This window comes from Semicossyphus pulcher, unplaced genomic scaffold, assembly GCF_022749685.1.
Source record: "Semicossyphus pulcher isolate SPU_LCO1_2020_fin unplaced genomic scaffold, fSemPul1.0.p SCAF_17, whole genome shotgun sequence".
Classification (NCBI taxonomy): Eukaryota; Metazoa; Chordata; class Actinopteri; order Labriformes; family Labridae; genus Semicossyphus; species Semicossyphus pulcher.
The window spans coordinates 15,200,145-15,215,067 of NW_027211681.1; the positions used below are offsets into that span (position 1 = coordinate 15,200,145).

Genomic DNA, 14,923 nt, shown 5'->3' on the forward strand with positions numbered 1-14,923 from the left:
TGAACGTGTTTGGATGTCAGAGCTTCCTGTTTGGTTTGTGCAGCTGTGAAACTGATGTGTAGGAGTCTTTAAAGGTCAGAGTTCATCACAGCAGAGAAAGAGCGACAACAAGAGGCAACATTAATTCAATAAGTTATTACATTTTATTAAAACTCAATTTGTAAAAACAAGACAACAAAGACAGACTTTAACTTGAGGAGTGGGTTGAAAATGTTTCTGAAGCGAAACATAGTCGACACATCTTTTTTCTACCTGCTTAAAATAAATCTAAACAAATGTTTAAAGCTTAAATATTCTTCAAAATACATCACATGAATTATTCTTTATCTATAATTCCAAGTCTTGCAGCAGAATAATGCAGATGATTTCATCTGTAAAGGGAATGCAATCACCGACATGTTCACAATAATATCACAGTAAGCAGCTTCACATGCTGTAATCTATTGTCACTCATGCACCACAGCAACAGTCGTACTGTTAAAGGCTCATCACAGTCTGAGCAATGAGATCATCAAACTTAACTCCATCTTCTAATAAAAGTCACTTTGGTATGTTGTGATTATCAACACCTCAGTTACTAACCTGTAGCATTGAAGCTACTTTTTCTATATCTGTGCGCATTATTACAGAGCATAGTGTGTGTAGACACTGACAGCAAAGTTCAGTAGTCTCAAAGAAGAAGAAGGGCTTATACAATAATAACTGACTATGTGACCTTAAAAATCTAGCGTTTAAATCATTCTGTTGGATGTTTCATTTCCACTCAGTGCCCAAAATGTCTGTTCTTGCACTACTATAAGTGTGCAAGGCTTGACTGAGGGGCTTTCTGGTATAAGACACTGAAGACAAACCGCTCCAGTTGCTGGTCTGAGCTCACTTTCCGCAGTACAAAGTACAGACATCATGACTGAGCAACAGGCTTGAGAACAATGAATCTCGGACTTCACCCGATGTTGAGAAAGTGAATTGCCGTCCAAAAATGCACCAGTTTCAAATCATAAATAAATATCACTTATTGCATAATGTGGCTCTAATCTAAAATCAAACACAGTCACTGTTTCTGTTTGTGATTTGGTCTGATGTGACCTTCACGCTACTACATGCACACTTCATATCATAACTGCTGATAAATGTGAGTCTATAGTCTCTAAGTGCTGACGTGTTTTAAGAGCATTGTATTCTTGTGCATGAAAAAAAGCGTATTCAATGAACATAGAGATAAATTAAATATATGGCAAGACACAAACATATGCACTCACACCTGACATAGTTACAGCATTAAAGGGTGCTGCTAGTCAAAACGCTTCCACAAAGGCAACATATTTCATACTTCGACCTGAGATTCAATAAGAGCCGAGACGGAAAGCTGAGAACAGAGGAGAAAAAGATGAAAGCTGTACTGTAGAGAAGAGAAGGGAGCTCATCAGCGAGTTCCCAGAAAACTTCAGTCAAGTACAGACGATCGGGATGATCAAAAAGGCATTGTGTTGTGTTCACGTCACCTGCGCAGTCCTTCACACACGCTGTCCTGTCAGACGTACTGCTGGGGTTTCTGTGGGGCAGCAGCAGCAGCCGAAGCCAGGCTCTTTGCTGCCTCCTTGGCCTTCTCTGAAGCGTCCTTCACTGTGTCCCTGAGCAGCCACTGGGGCGCCTCTCCTGTGAGCCCAGAGACAGAGCAGAATTATAACATGTTTTTTACAACCCCTTTAAGACGTAAAATCAATACAATGCTGGCTTCATCAAGCTGTTAAAGTGACGCCTCTTTGTCGTGCAGACATCCGTGACTTTCAAATAAATGTTTGTTATGGCTTTGTTAAGTCATCATGGGACATTTAAGGTCCAAAATACCCAAAGCTAACTATGAGACGTGACACAGCTGGTCTGAATATAATTGTGGTTGCAAACAGTTATAGAGGTTTTCCAACATTCATTTCATCGACTCTTTCATAATGTGCTCATGCAGTGTATGAAATGATCCTATTTTCTACAAAGATTATACTTAAAGTTATGATCTTGAAGTTCTCATTCTATTTCGCGCCACCTAATGGCGATAACAGGCCACGTCCCAGATAACGTCCACGGTTGGCTCAGGTTGTAACTCTTGATTTTCCTTGCTGAAGGTCGCTTTCCTTTTTAGACTGTTTGCCTTCATCTGAGCGTCCAATTTGTTTCTTTTTCTTTGGATTTTCACTTATTGTTGAAGTTGTATCTGTAGTCATTGATCTTTTCTGTTTGTTCAGCCATAGTAGATTACTGTTTACTCGCAACACTTGCAGAGACCGGGAAAGCAGCCGCTTAGCTCCGCCTACCCTCTCTGGCAGACCAACCACTGCTGGGTGATGGAAAACGCGTCACTAACTGGGCTTGTGATTTTTTCCACGAAAGTCGCCACAGACACCCAGTCCATAATAACACTATATACTGCACATGCAAAGGCTTTCATCAGTGGGCCATAGGCTTAATCACCATTGTGTTACCTCATTTGGCTAATTGCTAAATAAATACTGCATGATATACTGAAGCCTAGCTGAAGTCTCCTGCTCTTGGAGCCATGCCAGCAGTGCCTACATAGACCTTGATGTGCTGCACTGAAAAGCCTCAATTTTACACTCTGGTATGCTAATTGTTGCAGTTGGTCGCAGCCAGTTTGCAATACAATCAAAGACAGGGACCAGAAATCCAAGCTGTAATAGCCTGTACTTTTAACCGGCCACCAACTATGTCAAACGGCGGCACTGGGGCCGGACAAACAGCAGATATTGTATCTGAGCTGAGCTGCGGCCCAGAGAGAACATCTGAGAGCAGCTACATACCTGATTCAGATAGATAGAGATAAGCAGAAAATCAGCAAACCATCCCTTTTAACTTGTGCTGCTGCAGCCTGTACATTAACCTGACTGCGTTCAATCCGAACCTGTGCTGCGTTCAAAGTGTTTCAGAAAAGCAGACACATCTTACATCAGTCTGATGCGTTCTCTAAAAAGAGAAAATGTTTTTGATAAAGTCTTTGAGGGAGCACACTCGTGTTTGTACCCAGTTATGAACTGCCTCACACTGGATTCAATGCCACAGGCAGCAGAGTCTATTTGTGTCTGACCTCAGAGTGAACCGGTAACTTAAAGTGCCTCACGTGAGAACAACAACAAGGATCACAATACAGCAGGGCAGTTTCCCTAAACTGCCAGGGAGACGGAAAGAGAGCAGAGGCGAGCGTTTCCTTCACATTTCAGTGCTTTTAGACAAAGCAGCAGATCCTCACTAAGTGTTTTTCTTAGGATGGCGGCGGCATGGTGGCAGAGGGAGAAACCTCTCTGTGTTTGGAGACTGACCAGAACTTGAGGAAGGGGAGGCTGGGAATTTAAATGGGCCAAAAAACAAAACAAACAAATGTGTTAACTATTAACACAGTTGATTTTGCTTGTTTTAGTGGGGATGGTGTCAGAGCTTACTAACAGAAAAAGTCTAAGAAGCAGTAAGACAGTCTGGTTTTAACATGTTGTAACTGCAGCTGAGTTGATTTCTTGTGTATGTTTCACTTGATGCGAGACAAACAAAAAGCTGGCTGAATTTCTATTTGTGGATGAAAGCAGCAGTTAAATATATCAATTACAGTCTCAATAAATCCTATTTTAACAACATTCCCAATTAAGATTAATTGTTACTCTGTGAATAAGAAAGATACCAAATCATATTTTACCTAAATATGTCAAAAAACATTTGTTCTTAAACTTCTTGTTACATTTAAAACACTTTCCTGCCCATGGGATCAACATGAGCGGCTGTTTGTACTCTGTGTGTTTGTAACTATCTTGACACGATGCTGATGTGAGAATCAGAGGGATGTTTCTGTCAGCTGGATGCAGCTGAATCACTTTTAATGTAAAAACTGGGAGCGGCAGCCTCTCTGAAAACTTTAGCGAACTTGTTTCAGAGTTTTGCATCAGCCTGTACTCGGGGCTGTTGATGATAGCAGTAAATGCCAATTAACTTATTCGCAGCAAGAGATCAGAGAGAGGCTGCTGAGCTGAATGTATCAACTACTGTGTGAGACGAACAGTGTGTCTGACGGGGCATCTTTAAAGGCACAAACTTTAGTTTAACATGGAGATGAGCTGACAGAAGAAGTATACAAAGCCAGGTGCATTACAGGTATTCACTCTGCATTAAATACATCCAGCCCACAGGGGGCGCTGCTCCCTCCAGCCTTCACTGTCTCTCTAAAACTCTGCCTCTGACATAGCTTAACTTTATAAAGACTGGTAGTCCTCTCTGGTCCACATCACTTGTCATTAACTATACTGCCATACAATAACAAAACCCAGTTATTGGTTTGCCTCCACTCTTTTTCTCACTGTATGGGAATTTTTATACTTAAAAATATCAACGTTAAAATATTGGTAAATGTTAAAAGTAAATGTTTTCCAAATGTAAGCAACTTTTCTGTTGGCAGTCAGTAGTATTACTACTTTATGACCCTTTGTTAGCTGAGACATCAGTTAAAAAAAGAAAATATTCATTGTTGCATTTGAGAAAAAGCAAAACTACAGCGGTCAATATAATTTTCCTCAAATAAAAAGGTTTTTCTCTCAAACAAAAATCACTTTAGGGTAGGGATGCACGATATTAGATTTTTTGCTGATATCCGATATGCCGATATTTTACAACTAATTTAGCCGATACCGATATTTTTTTCCCGCAAACCTAATTGCAGAGATCATCAACTCTCTTCTGTATTGGAATTAGTGTACAGTATAATGGGGATACTCTTCACACACATCACATTTGTTACAACGGTCGGGGTGACGGGTCTTGAGATGGTTAATCAAGTTTGTAGTGTTGAAAGACTTTGCCTTGGCTCCTCCTCGCATCACCGAAGCTGAGCAGTCATTGCAAATAGCAGTTTTGCTATCTATTTCGGACACTTTGAAAAACTTCCACACCACAGACATTTTGGCTTCTAACTCTCTCATGCTGCAGGTGGACACACGTGCCGGGGACATTGCGCCGAGCACGGGCATTTAATCAAGTATGCAGCAGCCCATTATTTTATCGGTTAATTATATCAGCGGATATCGGCGTGTTGGCCGATGTCCGATAGTTCATTTTTAAGCCAATATCAGCCGATACCGATAACATGCCGATAATATCGTGCATCCCTACTTCAGGGCTGACTAAACTATAAACTAGCTACTTCTACACAATCACTATTCACTTACACTCTCTGTCTTTCAATACATATGTTCTGTCTATCCAAACAGGAGGGGAGACGGCCACTACCTCAGCTACACTATGGGACGCTCATATCCAGCATCATGTGACAACCCTGGGCCAGGCCGGGGATGCTTCTAACATACTCACCACAACGCTCAGCCTGATGCCAATCCCTGCAGTGGCATCAACAAAGGGGGCAGAGGCACAGAATCACAACAATGGGAGACAACAGTACGCTGCATCAGCACAACACACAGCTTGAAACGAAACACAAGCCCCAGTGCCCGCTGCCAAACAAGGCACTACCCGTTTCATCTAAAGGCATCTGTTTCTCATGTTCTGCAGCTTACTCGTCTCTTTAAGGAGAGGCCTTTTTAGAGCACTTTAAACGAGCTGCTCTTCAGTTCGTTGTTAATATAAAACTGACAACAAGAACTGTTTAAGTTTGATCCTTGAAGTTGTTTGTCGCTGCTGTTCTCACGGTTCCATGTCCGTCTGCAGTCACGTGGTAATTTTACGCACCAACAACAAGTAGGACTTTAAGCTGCTTAATTAACCCGTTTTTAAAACAAGAGAACATTTCCAGGCAAAGGCCCAGAAAATGCTCTGCTTCTTGTTCTGGCTTCTCATTTCCACAGTTCGCAACATCTAAAAATAAATTGTTGTTTTCCTCTTCTCTTCCCCTCGCCCTCTTCTCCTGCTCCTTGCGGGTGAAGTGTACATACCCTGTATGTTGGACAGTGCGTATTCCAGTCCTTTCATGGCCTTCACCTGGTTGCTCTTGAAGCGAGCCAATCCAAACTCCTGGGAAAAAGACAAAACAGGAAATGGCTTTACATGCGAAGGAGACGTCTGATCTTAGCTAACAGCGCTCTCTCTCCTATTCTCTGGGGATACTGAAGCGAGCCTGGCATCTTCCAACACATCTAATAATAACAGTTTTAGTTTGACATATTTTTGGCACTGTTTTCACTTCCCCCCTCAAATCTCCAACTTTTTATTTTGGCATTTGCACACAGACTCCCACGGCACTGCTGCTCGTTTTATGACCTACAAATCAAGCTGAGGCCTTAAAACAGGATTCTGTATGTTACCCTGTAGGAGAAAAACATATGTACTTCAACTGCAGCAGATATAGGATAGACAAAAGTAGGTGATTATCAAAAAATCTAAGTGCTACCATCTTACGCTATTTCACCTTGTCGACCAAATCTAGAAAAGCACAATTACACCTACAATCAAGAGTAGTGTAACAGGTTGATTTGGGCTTGGATAATTGCAGCACAAAGAGGGTAAAAGTACCTGAATCGGTCTGGAGAAGCCGTAAACATTTGAAGATATCCACGCTTCCCGTTTCAGCTGGGTGGTGCCTGGCTGCTCCACTGAGTCTTGGAAAAGACAACGCTCCTCGACCGACTAACAGGAAAGACAGCAAAGTGACAGCAGGGTTGAGATAAAGGTCGGGGCTGTGGGATCATAGCTAAACTTCTTGTTAAATTGCAGTAGATTAAAAACAGGAGAAGAACAATAAATACATCCTCTATTAACGTGCAGAATCGACATGCAAGAGTGTGAAAAAAGCACATCTTAAAGTTTCATAATGTACAAGTCATGTCAAGTCCCTTTTCCCTGAGACATTATTACATCTGCGTTCAAACGCTTTCATCCTTTAAAGCTCGTACTAGTTTATTAATTAATATTTCCTCCTCTTTGTCAGGGCTCACTACAGTACATGTTCCTGCACAGTGCAGTCATGGCACAGAGTTCACCCTTCTCTGCCAGAGCAGACCCAGGCTGAATAAGAACTGAGTTTGTAAAAGGCATGTAGAATGCAACGCTGCAAATGTAATAACATCATCAGACCATGGTACTTTTCTATGTTAACGAGGAAAGGTGATAACTTAAGATGCAGATTACATTGTTTTCCATTAAAGACTTTGAATTTAATCACTGGAGATCAACAAAACACGTAATTTTCCTCTTTAAACCTGCAATTAGGGGTTTTATCGACCACTTGGGGGCAGCAGAAACAAGCTGTGAACACAACACTGACATACAGTACCAACCTTAACCGATGATATGGAAAACTTTTTAGATAACAGTTGATTATCTACACATCCACTAGGTTCGGAACAACTATTATCAATCCCCTAAAGTAATGTCTCTGTGTTTCAGCCCTGTTTATTGTGTCTTAACAACTTCTGAGCTACATACCCGTCATCAATAACTGTGGCTGTTTGGTAATAAGCAGGTAATAAACAGTGTTTTTTAAGCTACCTGCTGAAGCTGAAAAGGAAGCTATGACAACACTGAGAGTCAACCAAAACAGTCAAGTTGTTGGCTGGACAGCTAAATGATCTGAAACCTGATATAAAGCTGCGTAAACCTAAGAGAAGGGTAAATTTGACAATTCAGACAATTCTTAGGCGATACGCACATATTCTTTTGTAACGTTGTTCTATAAAGATTGATTATAGCCATCTCAAAAAAACAAACATGAAAACTTCAAGACACATCACCATGAGAGTCGTGTGGTTGAGGTTCCAGGTGTAGGTGGTCAGGCTCCTGTTGACGGGGTCCACAATGGAGTCCTCGACGATGTACACAGAGCGAGACATGCCAGAGGGGAAGATATGCTCGGCCCAGCGAGGCATTCGATTGGTCTTCATCAGGAGGCGTCTGGAGAGGAGCCGGTTGTCCGCAGTCACCTCCCGGTACACAACGTCCTCTGTGAGAACATGGGTGCTGATCGAAACAAATAGACAACTATGTCAGCCCGACAGTTCTTCTTTACCGTGTATCCTAAAACAATGTCAGGTGCCCATATATACACTGAATCAGCTATTGTTTGCTGCAATCATTGCTCCTTGTCATACTGGTCATTCAGAGATCCTGTATGACCAATGTTAGTGATGGGGGACAAAATCTACGTTCCTTGTTTTGTGTATAAAAGAGGCCTTTCTAGTGTGAATTAAACAATTTAATTCTTTACAATGAGCATGCATAATAAAAACTATTGACAAATAAAAACCTTATAATACCTGAATGGGTTTGGGTACCTCTGCCAAAAAGCAGAGACAACATGGTCCCACGTACTCCTGATGTCTGTGTTATTACTGAAATATTTGACCATTCTTCTCTTGCTGATGAACAGGATGGCATGAATCCCGAACCCTGAGGCCCCTTGCTGCGATGACACAAGAGTGATGTGAAAACTTCAGTGCTGCCTCCATCCACAGTCTGGCACAGTCCTGCAAAGGTGAGGAGAAAGACCTTACCAGTTATTGTATACAACAAACAGTATAAGCTATGTCCATTACATTCTTAACGACCCTTTCTTACAGCTCAAAAGCCCCTTTACTCAAATGGTGTCTGATTACAACTGTTAATTACGTAATGTGTACATATTTGACCTTGACTTATGGCTTTACAGTGCGTTGTAACGTCACGTGGCGCAAGTCACTGTAAACAATGTCAGTTCCCTCGACAGCTAAATTAACAGCTAGTCAGCTTATCAATGACACATTACTAATCAATAATTCAACAGTTTGACATCTAATAGTGATAATGAGATCAGGTGAAAACCCATACAATACGCCTAGTTATTCAACAGCTCAATAGGGACGTAAAGTAAACGTAAGTTGTTGGAGTTGAGCCTTAACGTTCAGTGAAGAGTAACTAGACCTCTACACGGTTCTGCTAACAGGAAACAAGAGAAGTCCTACCTGAAGTCACTGGTATGAAATACGAGGCTAATAAATATCCGCAGAGAGACGGTTTGTTGTGGTTCGAGCCCACAAAGTAATTAACATAGCCTAATTAAGTCCATTATGTTACATGTGACCGACAGTGAGAGGTGGGTATTTAATAAAACGACCGACTTCTTCTTCGTCGTCTTCATCTTCTTCTTCGCGTTATTATGGACTGTATACCAGAATAAAGGGTGCATGTCGCCACCTACTGTACGGGAGTGTGAAACATCATGACTTAATGAAGAGCTTTTAAACATAGCCTAATAGCCTACCTGTTTCCTAAAGATACCACAGTAAGCTCCCGCTGTTTGCCCCTTATCCCCGACAACCATTAAATACTAATTTCTTCCACTTACTCTTATAATAGACTCAACAAATAGCGTTGTTTCAATGACCACACAAAATAACTATGAAACTTTTGTAGAGGCATAATCAAGTTTAAAAGTTACGCTAGAATCAGAATCAGTTGTATTGGCCAAGTATGTGGGCACATACAATTTTTCTTTGCTCTCAGTGTACAGACACAAATTAACATACTACACTTAAAATAAGGACAGGTAAGACAAGGTAGCACAGACACATAGACACTAGAAACTAAAACTGCAATATGCAGGCCTATATACACTGCTCAAAAAAATTAAGGGAACACTTAATCGTCACAGTATGACACCAAGTCAGTTAAACTTAAGGGATATCAATCTGTCCACTTAAGGAAGCACAAGTGATTGTGAATCAATTTTACCTGCTGTGGTGCAAATTAAAGAGACAACAGGTTCAATGGAGAGGCAAAAGCGAGACGACCCCCAAAAAGGGGATGGTTTTACATGTGGTTGCCACAGACAGTTGCTCTCTCCTGATACTTCCTGACTGATTCTTCTTTAGTTTTGTGTCCTGCTAGTGTCCTTGTTACTACTGGTAGCATGAGGCGGTACCTGCAGCCCAATCAGGCTGCACAGGTAGTCCAGCTCCTCCAGGATCGCACATCCGTGCGGTCGAAAGAAGGTTTGATGTGTCTCCCAGCACAGTCTAAAGAGCATGGAGGAGGTACCAGGAGACCGGTTGTTACACGAGGAGAGCTGGACAGGGCCGTAGAAGGGCATCAGCCCAGCAGCAGGACCGATATTTGCTACTTTGTGCGAGGAGGAACAGGAGGAGCACTGCCAGAGCCCTACAAAATGACCTCCAGCAGGCTACTGGCTTGCATGTTTCTGACCAAACTGTCAGAAACAGACTCCATAAGGGTGGCATGAGGGCCCGACATCCTCTAATGGGACCTGTGCTCACAGCCCAGCACCGTGCAGCTCGATTAGCATTCACCAGAGAACACCAGAATTGGTAGGTCCGCCATTGGCGCCCCGTTCTCTTCACAGATGAAGAGAACGGGGCACATGTGACATACGTGAAAAGAGTCTAGAGATGCCGTGGTGAACGTTATGCTGCCTGTAACATCATCCAGCATGACCGGTTTGGCGGTGGGTCAGTTTTGGTCTGGGGAGGCATTTCCTTGGAGGGCCGCACAGACCTCCATGTGACAGCCAGTGGTACCCTGACTGCTGTTAGGTACTGGGATGAAATCTTCAAAGCAATTGTTAGACCTTATGGTGGTGCAGTGGGCCCTGGGTTCCCTCCTGGTGCAGGACAATGCCCGGCCTCATGTGGCCAGAGTGTGTAGGCATTGATGCCATTGACTGGCCCTCTCGTTCCCCTGACCTGTGTGATTTTGAATCCAACCCTCAATGGGCTGATGATTTTGGTTTCCATTGACCGTTGTTACATAATTTTGTTCTCAACAAATTATACAATGTACATAACGTCTGTGCCAGACGCAGGCGAGCTGTCCGGCGCATAAACATGAACTGAATGCATAAAAACAGCAGTGCAACTCGTGTTTTACTAAAAAAGGTGGTCAAAAGAGCATAACAATTTTTACTGCATTTTGATTTTAGATCTACATTACATAAAAAAGATTCAGATGTGCATAATTAGATATCAGCAAAAATCAGGCGAGAAAAATGAGCAAAGGCATATTTCTTGACAATTTTTAGTCCAGTTAGAAAATACTTGTTTGAGAGGGGAAAGAAGTCACCTGATTTTAAAGCCCCTAGCTAAAGTTTCCAAAACACTTGATCAAAACTTATCACACTGTTATACAACTGTTCACTAGAAGTGGAGTATGAACCAAGACTTGGAAACTGACCTTGATGTGTTTAGTCAGTGGTGCCCATTTAAAGGGCCAGCTAATGCTCACATTTGTAAAATACTGATTTTAATGACTATATCACAAAACAAAAAATGAACCATTTATTTGCTTCATTGTCAAAAATTACAAAATCAGCCATAAGGCACCGCTTTTTGACACTCTTTTGACACATCTTCTTTCCTATTAGTCAGTCGGATTCAAGGATTTGAATTAAACCAAAGATGAAATAAGTGGAAATAATTTCTCTTCCGGTCCGGTAGGCGTCGCAATGGAATGTTATGCACAGTTCTATGGCTAAATCTGTGTCCCATTTCCTGTCCTTCTTCTTCGTTGGTGCATTTGCCTGCAGTGCAAAGGGAAGTGTCCTCCATGGTGTCATTGTAAGGTAGTTGAGGTTGAATATCCAGAAATAATAAAATGTCTGGATACACACCAGACGAGAAGCTCCGTGTCGATCAGCTTTCAAAGCTCCGGAGGCAATGGCTGAAGGACCAGGAGCTCAGCCCGAGGGAGCCCGTGCTACAAGCTAAACCTCCCGGCCCCATCGCCAAGTTCTGGGCTGGCTTTCTGGAGCCCAAGAGCCTGTGGAGACTTTACGTGAGTGCTGTTACAAAGCTAACGTTAGCTGGCTAGCAAAACAACCACTGACGAGTACAGTGCACAGTGCACATGTCAAATATCAGTAGACAAACTAAACAGAGTGTAACTACTATACGTTTAATCAACGTTAAATTACGCAATTTACTGTTGCCCTGAATTTACTTATAATTTGGTTGTACCGGAGTGTGTTAAGTATAAATAAATACTAAGTATTATTTTTTACTGTCCGTCTAAATAATACCTTGTGCTGATTGTATAAACATTATTTTCTATGAATGTATTTTCACTATGTAATACTTTACAGTGACTATACATAGGTCAAGAAAGTCAAAATGTATGTGGCAATGTTTTGATAATAATTTAGTCGTTTTGTCAAGATTGTTTTATTTTATATTGCACAAGGTCACAAATTATGACACCTACTATGCCGAGTTAATTTATCATGCAAAAATGACTGTGGCCAAATAAGCAAAACAAACAGCACTTATTAACTGCAGACATTTTATAGGAAATGTATAGATTGTGAATAAAATTAATCAAGGCTGATTTCCATTTAGCTGCATTTGGTTCAGGATCCAATGGATATGGGCAGTGTTCCTCCATCAAGGCACAGGGACACTATGGCTGAAAAAAACACAACATATTGTTGCTGATATTATCAGTAACACATGTGCTTGTCCTGTAAGGATAAGTAAAAAGGCCTATAGAGGCCAATTTGTTACCGTTGGCTCCAACTTTGGCAGGTTATCATTCTGTAGTTTTCTCTGTTTTCTCACGTTTTAGAGAGAAAATTGGAATTATAGAAAACAATCATAAGCAGCAGCCCTGTTTTAGAGACAATTGACTTTATTATGAAATTGAGTATATACTACAGAGGGAGGTTTGAATCCAACATTCAACATGAGGTATGAAAAAAGTAATGATTTATGAAAATGTAACAGTCCCACCACATGAACCTACTTATCTAAATCTAAGACCTATCTGAGTTGCTTTGGTCCACCTCATTTTTAGCATATAACCAGGTGTACAAAGCAATTTCTATTGTCATTTAATTACCCAATTTAAATTCCTACTTTAAAATAAGAACGCTTTATTTTGGAATATGTACAAACTCCTTGCCTTCCTAAAATGAAAAAACAAGGTCAAACTTGTATTGAAGTACGTGCCATCTGTTTGGAGCAGGCCACACTGTGAATCATTATGTACTTCTATTAATATTTATCTTCCTCTTTCTCTTCACAGACCTACAAGGCATACAGAGGTGGAGTCTTCACATTAACACGGCTGTTGATACCTGCTTGGGTTGTTCACTACTATGTGAAATACCACGTTGCAGTAAGTGTAGAGAAATATTTAAGATCACTTGTTATAATTAGCAGTGCTTCCTGTGGGAAACACCGTCATTCTGTGGAATGACGGCAAAAAGACATTGTGTGTCGTAACAATTAAAACCAACATGGTTCTGAATGACATCTGCAATTCTATGTTTAACTGGTGACGTCGCGCCACAATAAATGCATTTAAAGGACAGACGGATCTCTCTGTATGTGTGTTTGTGTTTCTCTGACCAGCATGTGTGGAGACATGTGGGGCAGGGCGCAAGGGGACAATTTCCAGCAGTTAATCAATCGTGGATGATGATCTTGGACAGATAGAAATAGAAACATAATAGAATTGGTCACCTGATGCACTTGGGCGGCCGTTCGTCTATGTGTGGGAAACACTGATTAGTTAACAAAATAGAATGTCATCACGTATTATGAATATGGTAGATTTCTGGTGAACACAATTTTATAGCTTATGAATCAGGATTCCTGAACGTTCTGTGCATTAGAGTTAGAACTTTGGTAGTTTAACAGCCAAGGGAACTCAGCTAACTCACTCAATTTATGCACATTTGAATGGAAATCAAGAAATAAATCAGTCATGTGACAATGTATTGATCAGAAGGCATACTAAATAACAATGTAATTGTCCCTCACAGGAAAAGCCATATGCCATTGTGGCATTGAAACCCAAGCTGTTCCCAGTAAGTATGCATTTTAGGTCTTGTACATTTCTAGTACACTTTTTTTTCCTATATTCATTATCACTTTGTCTGTACTACTGCAAAGAAGCTTGCTTTACTAGCTATAGCAAGGTCAAATTGTCCAACAGTCTACTTCCATACATAAAGGTGTAATCCTTGTTTTTGTGTTTAGGGTGACACCATTTTGGAGACGGGGGAAGCTGTTCCAGATCTCCCTGAGAGCCATGGTCATCACTGAATCTGAAATATTTCAATAATTTAGAGTTTCTGTTGTAAAAACTGTGTATATGGCAATAAAATATTACAAAGTCATCTATGGATATAAATGATTTAATACATTAATATAAACTGGGACATATTGCAGCTGAGATTGTAAATGACTTTTTTATATATACTTTCAGAAGTGAGATCCTGTAGTGTGTTTGACTTTCCAGTTCACTGCCAGATTTTGCAGTTCAATGAAAAAAAAAAAGTTTTTTATATACAACCGTAGAGAAGCAGTTTAATTTTATCAAATGAGGTTGATCAGCTTGTTGGAATAATTTCTGTTCAAGCACGATTCTAGGGTGGGTTGAAATGGAAGAAAAAAAGGCATTTAAGTAATATAAACTTATAGATATCAATTGAAAAGAGTCAGTTTGTAGTATTTCGAGAGTTTCAAGTCTAAAACTTTTTTTTTATATTCCAGATGTGTACAAACTGCTTCAGTAAATGATAACTTCTGAAGATAACACTGGATTGCTCAGGGGCAAGCATTGCTGAATGGGCAAAAATGAACAAAATATGTCTTTATCAAATGTAACCTTAAGATTCGGCTGGCAAAGGTGTTACTTTTTCTGTGATCTAATGGTGTATCAGCCGGCTCTTAACAGCTGACGAAAAAAGATGTCCTCACATGGCTCTTGTTGTGTGAACTACCGGAAGTGTGCTTCATAGTGTTACAGTGCAACTTACGTTGTATAGCAGTGGTTATTGCTCAAAATGTGTATCGGATATAATTTTGAATATTTAATTATCCCATTAAATCATTTTTGTTGAAATATTTCGTCTTTTTAAGGGTTCTTCAAAATGTGCAGTTTGCGCTTTTATTCTGAAGAGCGGAAGTTGTGAGTTCAATTTTAAAAATAATTC

General features: G+C 40.8%; 2 protein-coding genes across 2 annotated transcripts; one reads left to right on the plus strand and one right to left on the minus strand.

Annotated features, from left to right (window-relative positions):
• Positions 1-132: 132 nt before the first annotated feature.
• Positions 133-9,053, minus strand: LOC138594258 (PRELI domain-containing protein 1, mitochondrial-like). The gene is made up of 6 exons (XM_069665293.1): positions 8,937-9,053; positions 8,253-8,462; positions 7,731-7,956; positions 6,514-6,627; positions 5,937-6,015; positions 133-1,656 (listed from the first exon to the last, which is right to left on the minus strand). The coding sequence occupies exons 2-6, from the start codon at positions 8,342-8,344 to the stop codon at positions 1,532-1,534; spliced, it is 636 nt and encodes a 211-aa protein (XP_069521394.1). The 5' UTR covers positions 8,345-8,462; positions 8,937-9,053; the 3' UTR covers positions 133-1,531.
• A 2,461-nt stretch (positions 9,054-11,514) lies between these two features.
• Positions 11,515-14,780, plus strand: ndufb6 (NADH:ubiquinone oxidoreductase subunit B). The gene is made up of 4 exons (XM_069665296.1): positions 11,515-11,760; positions 13,006-13,098; positions 13,748-13,792; positions 13,965-14,780. The coding sequence occupies exons 1-4, from the start codon at positions 11,581-11,583 to the stop codon at positions 14,028-14,030; spliced, it is 384 nt and encodes a 127-aa protein (XP_069521397.1). The 5' UTR covers positions 11,515-11,580; the 3' UTR covers positions 14,031-14,780.
• The last annotated feature ends 143 nt before the right edge of the window (positions 14,781-14,923 follow it).